Consider the following 13,354-nt stretch of genomic DNA (forward strand, 5'->3'; position numbering starts at 1 on the left):
GAGTTATCGTTTGAGTGGCGCCAACAACCATAGTGATAATAATTCTAAAGTAATGATTATAGTAGTTATTAGATAAGAGATAATAAAGAATAAGACACTGAAATGATGAACAATAAACCCCACAGACCTCACCGAAACATAACTTTTCTTTAAAAGCAGTGAAATTATGGCAACTGTGACAATAACTACGATCTTAATTGTCCTTGCAAATGACACAAATATATCCTTTGACTGTCTTGGTAAATAACTCAGCTAGGTCTTAGATTGTCCTAGCAACTGACCCAACAAGGGCCTTTGATTGTCCTAGCAACTGGACAAGCAGAAATCTTTGATTGTCCTAGCAACTGACCAACAAGGGGCCTTTGATTGTCCTAGCAACTGACGCCAGAGGGGGGAGGGGGGACCTTTGATTGTCCTAGCAACTGGACAAGCACAAAAACTTTGACTGTCCTAGCAACTGACCAACAAGGGATCTTTGATTGTCCTAGCAACTGACCCACAGGGAAGCCTTTGATTGTCCTAGCAACTGACCCAAGAGAAGGACCTTTGATTGTCCTAGCAACTGACCAACAAGAGTCATTGATTGTCCTAGCAACTCATTAAACAGGGCTTTTGATTGTCCTAGCAACTGACCTAACAGGGGGCGGCCTTTGACTGTCCTAGTGTCCTATCAACTGACTGAATTAGGGCCTTTGATTGCCTTAGAATTTGGCCTAGAAAATCCTTATTGAAATTGCCCTAATTACTGACACAACTGGGGCCAATGTCCCAAAGAAACCTTTTCCGTTCATTACCTGTATATGGGCGTCCCGGCGTCCCCATAGTAGAATAGGACGAGGTGTGTAGAGTCGTTTGCTACGGGCGGGTCCATGTTGCACGGAAGGAGGACGTGGCCACCCACCACCGCCCATGCCTCCGTCAGGGGACCTGAAACAGAATCAAGAGGCGTTAATGTTTACGTATCAGGTGCGGGCGGCAGCATTATCGTACAGCGCGGCGATGAAGTGACGTATAAAAGGGAAGTTGTTTATAAAATCGTTTTGGAAATATAAAATAGTTATTAGAACAAACTAATAGATGAATTATTAATCGATACAAATAATCCTGATAATGATATTGTTCTCTGCAACTGTATTTAGCAGCTTACGAACTAAACAGTAAGCCAACACCTAAGGTCATTCATAAGCTACGAGAACTAGTTATCTGCCAGACCTACGATGTTTCACAGTAATAACACGCAATCCATTCATAAAAATCCCTCTCAATGGATGCGTACTATGGGTTTCTATATTCACGCAACGTGTTAGGTCGTAGTAAATCTCGGATTTATGAAGAAACACGAGGCTAATTGTCCTATATTCCTAATTAGAGAATTGTCTATCTCGTGGGAATCATCGCATTGCACCTGTTGATTGTCTTGAGAGAGAGAGAGAGAGAGAGAGAGAGAGAGAGAGAGAGAGAGAGAGACGTCAAGGCATCCACTTAACGTCTCACTTTGTGAAATTACGACCTAGGGATGACTTGGGCCAACAATTTCACCTCTCTCTCAACACAATAAACTTCTATAATGATGGTTTAGCGAAACCTTGAACCAATCACAGACAAGTCGGCTGGTTGTGTCTAGACCTAACCAGTTGTTTAAACATTCTAAATATCAGGTTGTGGATAAGGGGCGAAGGAGCTGAAACTATAGGTCTATGTAGGCGTAAACTAACTGCTCTAGTGGTTATGAACTGAAGAACAAAGTGGCTATGGAATAGGCCTAAGTATGTGAACTCAGAGCCATAATGAATTTAGGCCTAAGTACTCATAAAAAAGGACTTGAGGACTCATGATCTAGAAATCATAACTATAAAAGCTAAATGGTCATGAACTGTATGTAGATGTAGTCCTATGCTAAGGCTGGTCATGAAGTAGACCTAGAAACAATCCCACAATCCTATAGAGCCTAGGATTAAAATCCTTTAGAGATACAAGTTGAAAATTTGAACATTCCAGTTTTGTTCGACAAATTCAGCAAACACAGGTAGCCTAGAGCAATGACTTTTATCAAATGGCAAAATCAGCAGGTGTGACCGACAGCAAACAGGTCTAATTAGATGACAGTAACTCAGGCGATCAGGTGCAGTACCCAAACAGGTGATGAAGAGATTAAGTCAGGCAGGTGTGGTTGGCCAACAGGTGTTTGATTAACCCCGACAGGTTTAGGGGACAGAACGCAACACGCTAATAATAATAAATAAAAACAGATTCTCGTATTTAAAGATAATTTTTCCAGCTTACCAAGGCTCGCCAGTTTGGATAATGGCTTCGGAAAATTCTAGCGGTGGTCTTCTTATCTCCCAGTAGGTAAAAATCATTTCATTGAATTATAGAAGAGGCCACTTTCCGTCTCAATGACCAAGGATGGATCGAGGTGAGTTCAATTAATTCGTTCTGTTGTATTTTTCACTTATTTCTCTCTTTCTTCCTTTAAATCTTCGACAGAGAGAGAGAGAGAGAGAGAGAGAGAGAGAGAGAGAGAGAGAGAGAGAGAGAGAGAGAGAGAAGTTATAGGAAAAATGTGATGAAGACAGTTAGAGAGAGAGAGAGAGAGAGAGAGAGAGGGGGGAAAGTTACAGGAAAAGGTGATGAATAGAGAGAGAGAGAGAGAGAGAGAGAGAGAGAGAGAGAGACAGAGAGACAGAGAGAGAGAGAGAGAATTTATAATAAGAAAAGGGGATAATAAAAAGAGAGAGAGAGAGAGAGAGAGAGAGAAGTTATAGAAAAAGGTGATGCATAAAGAGAGAGAGAGAGAGAGAAGTTATAGGAAAAAGTGATGAATGAAGAGAGAGAGAGAGAGAGAGAGAGAGAGAGAGAGAGAGAGAGAGAGAGAGAGAGAGAGACAAGTTATAGGAAAAGGTGATGAATAAATAAATGAATAAACACGAGGGAATGGAAAATTAAAACCGACACACCCGGAATTCAGAAGACGTCAGGAACAGCACGAAAGAACAGGGATCAATTTAATTCTCGAGGTCGGAAGATTCCACCATTCCTAAAAGACGAACAATTCCACATTTCAGTTGTAGCCAAGACAAAGCCCCCTTTGAAAACTGAACAGTCCTTCTTTATACGATGTTTAATATACAGAGAGATAATTCTGACATCATGACACGTCAGATATTGATGTGTGGGCTTTATGAGAATCGTATTTTTAAATTCCTGTTTTTAATTTCAGTATTTCCTGATATATGTCACCTGTCCTTTTTTCTTGGCTGTTATAACTTTTGTTTTTGCTGGAAAAGGTTTATATATTATTTTGGTTCTGTTTTGTCCCTGTGGCATAAAAAAAAAAACAAATATATATATATATATATATATATATATATATATATATATATATATATATATATATATATATATATACATATATATATACTGTATATACAAAGATGTTCACATACCACCAATCAATCAGTCTTTGATAATGGAAGGACCTCTAACCCCGAGTGGGAAAATTATCAAGAGATATGAAAGAAAATTTATTAAAAATGATTATATATAGATAATTCTGCAGGCACTGAAAATTCATGGACATTATACTGACTGACAGTTGAATAACAGTTAATCATCTTTCTTAATGGGAGGCTAAATTGAAAGCACAAAACGTGGTTTCAGCTTAAAACTTAATTGAAAATAAATTGCTTTTATCTCCTGGTGTGATAGACAATTAATTATTTTGAGTCAGTAGTCTGTTCTCCACTAATATACCTGTGCAATTTTTACGTCAATATTAGTGTGTTTTTGCACACCTGGAAGACCTCCTAAGGAAATTAAGAGATAATACAGTTTCATTAGTTTATGACCATAAATGACACTGGGAATGACCTCTGCAGCCTGAATTCTGTGAATATTGAGGCTCTAGTTTATGACCACAATAAGTGCTTAGTTTGTGACCACTTAGAAACTTTGTTTATGACCATTCTGACCGTGTTGACACTTTGTTTGTGACCATGTTAACCCAAAGTTTATGACCTATTAGATGCTTTGTTTGTGACCATGTCTGCCCCTTAGTTTATGACCATTATGACGCTTTGTTTATGACCACTTAGAAATTTTTGTGACTATATTGACGCTTAGTTTATGATCACTTACAGGCTTTGTTTATGATCATGTTGACCCTTAGTTTATGATCCCATAGACACTTTGTTTATGACAATTATGGCACTTTGTTTATGACCATACTGACCTTTAGTTTATGACCACTTAGATGCTGCTTTGTTTGTATATAGCGTTCTGATTCTGTGGCCTATATGACAGCGACGCTTGACCCTATAGTAATGTAGTCCTGGGGCGCACAGAATCGTGGCTCTGGCATTATATAATCAAGATGTTAACTCTATGGGACCGTGGCTCTTTGCTCTATACAAGTAAGGCTCTCGTTTCTATACGGTCGTGACTCTGGGCTCTGCAGGACTCTATTCCTCTATACTATAGAGCTGCATCATACTTCTACAATTCTTGACTATAGAATCGTAGATCTAGACTTCAGAAGACCCTCGTTTTGAGATATATAGGCTCGTAACTCTAGGCTCCATAGCATTAGGCGTCGCAGGATCCCCGAAATTACTGCCCATCAAGCCACAAGAAGGTAAGGAACCACCAATTAGGACGGGGGGGTGGGGAGAAGGAGGGATTTGGGGTGAGGAGTCATGATTCCACGTCAGTCGTTGCCAATTTACCAGTTCAGAAAAAAGGTGGAAAAATGTTGATTGGCTTTATGTAGCCTTCGGTTACAACAGTGGGGGGGGTTGAATTTGCAGTACTGGGATTCTCTCTCTCTCTCTCTCTCTCTCTCTCTCTCTCTCTCTCTCTCTCTCTCTCTCTCTCTCTCTCTCTCTCTCTCTCTCTGTATATATGTATATATGTTTGTGTGAGTGTGTATGTATGTATGTATACAGAGAGAGAGAGAGAGAGAGAGAGAGAGAGAGAGAGAGAGAGAGAGAGAATGACAACCAAAAAAAAACTGCAATATCAAGTGATTTTTCTGCCTCGTCTCCAATACTGACCCTCGATGAAGAAAAATCGGGAAAAAAAAATGTGACAATTGAAAATATAGGAGTCACGACTGAGAGAGAGAGAGAGAGAGAGAGAGAGAGAGAGAGAGAGAGAGAGAGAGAGAGAGAGAGCATAAGAACAGATTCAGCTACTTTAAAAAAGAACTCTCTGTGTTAAAGTTGGAACTGTGGATATCACGAAGAAATATATACTATTGGAAGTGACGTCTGAAACATTCTGTTGAAAAGGATAATAGAATTATCTTTTGAAACTTTTTGAAAGATGGTTGTTATAGACAAGAGAAAATGGAATTTCAAGCTTTTAAGGAAAGAGTCAATAGAATATATCCTTTGAAAGTTATTCTCATCAGCAAAGACACCGAAGCATTGGGAATGGAATAAATACAGAGAATAAGGAAAGAGAGAAATAATAAAGATTATTTCCCACGACAAAAATAAACAAATACAGCGAAAGCGAAACAAGTAAATATAAACAAATAAAATATTGAATTGAGAAATTATTTTACTTAGTAACAATAAAAAATGAATGAGAATTAAACAAGGACAAACAATTACGAATTCAATCAAGACACAATAAACAAGTAAAAAAAAATAAACAAATAAAATGCAAAATCAAAATTTGACATTCACTGTAACCAAAATAAAAAAAAATAACTCACGCCTGCGGTATATTGAAATTTCCCTTTCTGTGTGTAATATACCTTCCATGTACACTGCCATTACGTTAACGAGGGTAATGGTGAAAGTTGGGGGGGGGAGGGGGGAAGGGGGGGCGGGGTTCCACTGACCTCCACCACAAAACCAATTTGGCCAGACGAGAAAAGCTTAGGGTACACAAATGGTAATTGGTTGTAGGCCTGACTCCTGACCGAGCCTTTTAATGTAGAGCTGAAGTGATTTTTGTCTTTATAATTAACTACACACACACACACACACACACACACACACACACATATATATATATATATATATATATATATATATATATATATATATATATATATATATATATATATATATATATATATATATATATTAAATATATACTTTTTATTTTTTTCTTTGGAATTCAACGTGATACCACTCAGCTCAGCTACTATGACCCAATATCAAATCAAAAATTATATAAATATATATCAATAACATTCAAAATCATAACCAATTCATCACAGCCACTAACCATCAATGATTACAAATATATAATATCATTCGTGTACGAATTTTTGTGATGTTCCTTTTTTCTGCAAAATCAGAAATGAAATTAGATAAATCAAATCAGCAATTTTGATTCCAGTCGATATATTTTGCAAAAGTTTCTCTTTTTTTTGTATAATAAATACAAATGATTTTTTATGTGCAATTCATAAATTGCTTAGTTGATTTATATGCAAACATCAGCTACAATATATTTGACCATTTTTGTTCTTTATTTTTGTATGCAAATATTTCTCATTCCCATTTTTCATATCAGTTGGAAGACTATTATTATTATTATTATTATTATTATTATTATTATTATTATTATTATTATTATTATTATTATTATTATTATTATTATTATTCTTTAGGAAATGATCTTAAAAATTATACTTTGCTTCGAGAGTACCTTGAAACACGTCTGCTACCAACAACAGTCTCGCAGAAGACAGACTCCTGAGAGAGAGAGAGAGAGAGAGAGAGAGAGAGAGAGAGAGAGAGAGAGAGAGAGAGAGAGAGAGAGATTACCCCTTCCCAAACTGTAAACCAGGAACTTGCTTAGAAAGAAAAACAAAAGACTGACAAGGGATGAAAGCCGAACAAATTGTCTCGTCTCATCCCCTGAAGAGATCGGTTTGTTTACTTATTTCTTTTATAAATTCTGGGCTCAAAAGTTCACCTTTTGAAACCTCCCCCCCCCCCAAAAGGAGAAAACTACCCCACAGCGGACGAAAGGACCGATCCCACTTAGCAGACCTTTTTAATCTTCCAGCTGTGACGGAATATCAAAGACTTGTTTCTTTTCCAGTCTGGAAAGTCTCTGGAAGTCTCTGGAAGTCTGGAAGTCTCAGAGGAATTGAGAATTGGGACCCAAGTCTGAAGGCAGATGGTTTAATGTCTGTGGATGTTGCAACCTTTGAGAAACAAGTAAAAAATGAGCAGTCGAGTTTTCTGTACAGCCGTCACGGCGTATAATCAAGATCTATCTTTCGATGGTCTCGGTATAATGCTGTATGAGCCGCGGCCCGTGAAACTTTAACCACGACCCGGTGGTTGCCTCTCCTATAACTTTGCCAGAAGCACGATCATGGCTAACTTTAACCTTAAATAAAAATAAAACTACTGAGGCTAGAGGGCTGGAATTTGGTATGTTTGATGATTGGAAGGTGGATGATCAACATAACAATTTGCAGCCCTCTAACCCCAGTGGTTTTTAAGATTTGGGGGCGGACAGAAAAAGTGCGGACGGACAGACAAAGCCGGCACAATGGTTTCCTTTTACAGAAAACTAAAACTAAATATAACAAAAAATATTCCTCAATATCTAATTAAAATTCTTGTTCTAAGTTCTAAATCAATTACCCTCGAGTGGCAAAAAAAAAAGAAAGGTTCGAAAAGATTGAACCTTACAAGTTTATTAGGCAGAGAATCAAGAATCTGTCAGCCAGGTTTATTAATGAGTCATGCTGTTGCCATATTCAGGGTGCGTAAATATGGAGATGAACTAAGATTCAGTCAGCCAGGTTTATTTAATTAGTCTTCCTGTTGCCATATACAGGGTACGTAAATATGGAGATGTCGCTTGCTGCTTTGGGCTAGCAATGTTGCTATTGTTACCCATTAGTTTTGATAGTAGCTTTTCTGCTATTTTGCTATTTTCTTTAGCTAATAGCCCCATGTTTCGTCTATAATGGCTATTGGTTTCTTGCTAGCTGCAGATTTTGCTGCAAGTGCTATTTAATTGCTGCTATTTTTAATGTTAGAGTTCCTACAGAGAGAGAGAGAGAGAGAGAGAGAGAGAGAGAGAGAGAGAGAATTACACTGCTAATATCCCCACCATTATGCCGAACTTTCCCCCTTAAAATGCATTTCCCAATTCAATTACTTTCGCTCGATTTCCCAACTTCAATTCCTATTTGGGCAATTATCGAAGTAATTCTCCTCTAATTAAAAGGAAGGTGATATATAATAGGTATTGATAAACTCGTTCCCAAAACTTAAACGATTTAATTTACTGAATCTGAAGTAAAATTGGGTTAGGGGATTTTTTATAAGGGCGCATTTGTCGTCTGCTAAGGGGATGAATTCGCGCGCCATCTATTGGAGTGATTTTCTATCTGTCGTCTGCAAAGAGGGTGAATGCGCGCCATCTATCGGTGTGATTTAAAAGCATGAACTCGCAAAGAATTAGCTTAAAAAAGCAAGCAAAGAAATGCTGAATTCTCCCTTATTGTCTGTGTTCCCAGAATCATTCAACAATTCAGTGGTCATTTTTTTAGAGTTCTTGAAAGTCAAAAAGGTAAATAATGTGGCTTTTATTTTATTTTATCAATTTACACAGACCTCAGATTCCCTGGGAAAAAATCTCACCAGTTTAACTTTGAAAAAGTGAAGCATTGTCATTTGTTTATTGATTTTTTTCTTGTTTTGATCACAACACTCTCTCTCTCTCTCTCTCTCTCTCTCTCTCTCTCTCTCTCTCTCTCTCTCTCTCTCTCTCAGGTGAAACACAAGGCACATTCACAAGACAGAAGAAGTCCTTTCTCTCAGTCTCATATCCTGGACAAAGAATATCTTTTATTCTCCATCCCCATATCTTTCTATACTTTGAGATTTCTGTTACTCTGTTCCTTCCCCCATTCTCCAGCTGCTTTTCGAAGCCCATCAACTCGAAAGGTTGGGCTGGAAAGTCCATTTTTCGAGAGATCATACCTTTGTCTTTTGCTGAAGCTCAGATGACCTGGATTTAGATGTGATATTTAGAGAGAGAGAGGGAAAGAGATTACGGGTTTTGTGTGGTAGTAGATAGTGGATGGATTTCACACACACATACACACACGCATATATATACATATGTGTGTATATATATATATATATAAGTATATACAGAATATGTCATTATATATCGTTATGACAAAATATCCACGCGAATTAAAAGTTATTTCATCAAAGCGATGTTAAGAAATATGCGACAGGATTATGCTGCGAGTTATTTCGTGAGCCCTAAGAGAAATTACGAGTTACTTTCAGGAAGATCTATTCATCACGTGCAGTATTTTAAACTTCCACGAAAGACGAGCGAAAAAATTGAGTAGGAAATAGAAATAACACTCGCAAAATTAGCAATTTCATCGATATCCATAGATCGCTTACGGTCAGGTTCCAATAAGCGAGAAACACTACGCAGACTTTAGAGTCCTTGGCAAATGACAGCACCGCTCTAGTTCGGACATCTGAACATTGGATCTTTTTCGGCTGTAACATCGTTCTGGGCGGTAGACGTTTCACAGGAGTTTGCTAAGTAATCCTTTTATGTTTTATGTCAGGAGGGGCGCATTCAATTCCTCTTTGATCTATCATATCGTAAGTGGTCTAGACAGGGCTTCTGCAAGGTACGACTGGGACATGAACGCCTTACTGCTAATACTGTATATTTGATCTGGGGATTTTCGAATCTTGCTGCGTGTTTAATCTAGTACAAATCATTGGCAGTCATTCTAACTAATTCTGTGGTCGTCTGTGGGCGTTGACCCATAACCTGACGTGAGTAAGCGCCTGAAATTTACGAGATTTAGGATAAGTTCCCCACAGCTCTAATGCTCTGTCTTTTCCAGGTGTGACTTTTGAGTTCCTGTTCTGACGGTAAAGCTTCAGGCATGGTAAAGCTGGTCTCTTGAGCAACAGGGATGTAGGAGGTATTTTTTTCGCCCAAGTTTAGTTTTCAGTGATTTTGTGTCATTTGCTTTTTTTAAATAATTTTTACTTACTGATTTGTCATAAATTGACTTTAAATTTTTGCAATAAATTTAATTTTCTACTTTGTCATAAATTTACTTTTTTAAAATTTTGTAATACTTTTAAAATTTTTGTAAAATTTTTAAAACTTTTGTAATTACATTTTAATTTATCATAAATTTAATGTATTGATTTTTGTAAAATTTACTTTTTAAATTTGCATATACTGTTCTTGAACGGCTTCAAATTATCCTCCACCCCTTTGGGGGCGGCGCCCCTGGAGGGGTGGAGGAGCCCCCATGCACTGCATAGTAGGTCGTATGACCTACTATGCAGGTTCTTGGGTGGTTTTGAAGCCGGCTAATCAAATTCTTTCTTTCAGGTGATAAGCAGAGACTTAGTTTTCTTGTCAGTTCAGATAGGTATTAGGTGTTTAGATGTTTGGCTGCTTCCAAATAAGTTAAGTTTGCAGAAGCTTCCTAAGGTTTGAGAGAATTCAGAATGTTTGTCATCAAACGGCAATATTCAACATCAAAAGAAATTAAATTTATGTGCAGGTCTGGTGTCTTTGTATTTTAATTTAGAATTTTAGCTTCCTGAAAATGGTTGAGTTTGTGGTTAGGTTAAGTCAAGATAAGTTTTGGCCAATATTCGTAAAGGTTTTGCCCAAATTTGAATCTTGAAGCGTGAAGTTAGAGTTAGACTTAGCAGAATTTGCAGAAGATTCGAACTTAGCACTCCTTTCTCGCAACAAAGTTTCTGGTTATAGGGGATTAATAGGAAGCTCCCTAAATGTATGGGCCATTTACGATAATAGAGCTTTCTTACCCAATAGCTAATCGCTTGGAAAATCAGTCATGCAAAATTTTCCCCCAGACAGAGCTAATGTCCAGAGTAGTTTGGATTTCTACTGTTAGCAGATGGAATTAGTTTCATTTAATTTGTCAGGAACTCATAGCTAGGAATTTTCAGCTCCGCTAACAGGCAATTTTTTGTATAGTTGAAGGTATGGAAATTTTGAGTCATGGGTATTTTATGGACATAGAATAATTGGAATATCTGTGGGGTGTAGTCAAGTCATCTTTGTCAGGCATGTTGTTAGTTTTGTTGCAATTAGGGTATTCATAGCATAAGCAGTGTATTTATGATGCTATCCACTAACATTGAGTTTGTATGTTACTCATGAATACAGGCAATGATTTTGTTACTCTATGAATACAGTCAATGAGTTTGTTGCTCTATGAATACAGTCAATGAGTTTTACTCTATGAATACAGGCAATGAGTTCGTTGCTCTATGAATACAGGCAATGAGTTTGTTGCTCTATGAATACTGGCAATGAGTTTGTTACTCTATGAATACAGGCAATGAGTTTGTTGCTCTATGAATACAGGCAATGAGTTTGTTGCTCTATGAATACAGGCAATGAGTTTGTTACTCTATGAATACAGGCAATGAGTTTGTTGCTCTATGAATACAGGCAATGAGTTTGTTGCTCTATGAATACAGGCAATGAGTTTGTTGCTCTATGAATACAGGCAATGAGTTTGTTGCTCTAAGAATACAGGCAATGAGTTTGTTACTCTATGAATACAGGCAATGAGTTTGTTGCTCTATGAATACAGGCAATGAGTTTGTTGCTCTATGAATACAGTCAATGAGTTTTACTCTATGAATACAGGCAATGAGTTTGTTGCTCTATGAATACAGGCAATGAGTTTGTTGCTCTATGAATACAGGCAATGAATTTGTTGCTCTATGAATACAGTCAATGAGTTTGTTACTCTTTGAATACAGTCAATGAGTTTGTTGCTCTATGAATACAGGCAATGAGTTTGTTGCTCTATGAATACAGGCAATGAGTTTGTTGCTCTATGAATACAGGCAATGAGTTTGTTGCTCTATGAATACAGTCAATGAGTTTTACTCTATGAATACAGGCAATGAGTTTGTTGCTCTATGAATACAGGCAATGAGTTTGTTGCTCTATGAATACAGGCAATGAATTTGTTGCTCTATGAATACAGTCAATGAGTTTGTTACTCTTTGAATACAGTCAATGAGTTTGTTGCTCTATGAATACAGGCAATGAGTTTGTTGCTCTATGAATACAGGCAATGAGTTTGTTGCTCTATGAATACAGGCAATGAGTTTGTTACTCTTTGAATACAGTCAATGAGTTTGTTACTCTATGGATACAGGCAATGAGTTTGTTGCTCTATGAATACAGGCAATGAGTTTGTTGCTCTATGAATACAAGCAATGAGTTTGTTGCTCTATGAATACAGGCAATGAATTTGTTACTCTATACAGGCAGTGAGTTTGTTACTCAATGAACACAAGCAATGAGTTTCTCTGTACACAAGCAATGAGTTTTACACTATGAACACAAGCAATGAGCTTTTATGTACACTATGAATGTTACTGTATGTACACAATGATTTTGTTACTCATTAACACAAGCAATGAGTTTGATACTCATGTACAAGCACTGAGTTTCGGAAGTTACTCTTGAATACTGGCAATTTTTGTAATGTCACCCACGAACCTAGGCAATGAATCTATTTTCCATGAACCCTGAGTAGATGTCACTATCGGCACAATGATTGTAGTTCATGATCACCAAAGGCACTGTACAAGGGCAGTGCTTTGTGGGGCTGGTCATAACATAAGAGGAACTGTGATGCTTCCTTGAACAGTGCGTTCTGGAACTGTTCATAAACACAGGGAGAGAGTTTGGGATGCTATCCCTAATCAAGGCATGAGTTTCCAGTGGTACCCATCAACAAGGCTGTGAGTTTTAGTGCAATTAGCATAGATAATGAGGTTGTGGAAGATATTATCATATGAATTGGATGCTATTGTTGGTACTGGACGCTAGTGTTCACCGAGCTATCCATGGCAATCGGGTGTTTGATATAGCACATGAAATGTTTAAAAGGTCATCAGGCAGTTAGTGCACGTATCAAAATACATTTTCAAATACAAAATACTAAGTTAGGAGCTTCTTTGGTTCATTTTAAAGTTCAGCGGTTTCTTTAACTTTTAACTGAAAATCTCTCGAAAGACCAAAAGTAACTTTTCAAGAATACCACTTTGATCATAGAATGTTGGTTATCTTTAATCTTGAATTTGGACGATTTTCAGAATAGTATATTTCAAAAGTATTAATATACACATTTTTTTGAGTGGTTTCTGCTTATAGTGGGAGTTTTTAACTTGAAATGGCGTCAGAAGCAGAGTAGCATTGTAAAGTGTAAATGTCTGTTATAACACCTTTAATGCATAATCATGGCATAAGCTTTCAGGAGGTAGCCTAATAACCTTTTTTGGGCATTGATGGAGAAACTTAACTCGTGGTA

The 13,354-nt window shown here is 37.3% G+C and overlaps 1 protein-coding gene across 1 annotated transcript in view; it reads right to left on the minus strand.

The window, feature by feature from the left end:
- LOC136856173 (nephrin-like) overlaps positions 1–13,354 on the minus strand; it is a 112,477-nt gene that overhangs the window by 38,938 nt on the left and 60,185 nt on the right. The window contains exon 2 of the mRNA XM_067133841.1: positions 795–927. Within this exon, the coding sequence (XP_066989942.1) occupies positions 795–927 (133 nt within the window). The remainder of the gene's footprint in view (positions 1–794; positions 928–13,354) is intronic.

The sequence above is a fragment of the Macrobrachium rosenbergii genome, chromosome 34, assembly GCF_040412425.1.
Source record: "Macrobrachium rosenbergii isolate ZJJX-2024 chromosome 34, ASM4041242v1, whole genome shotgun sequence".
Lineage (NCBI taxonomy): Eukaryota > Metazoa > Arthropoda > Malacostraca > Decapoda > Palaemonidae > Macrobrachium > Macrobrachium rosenbergii.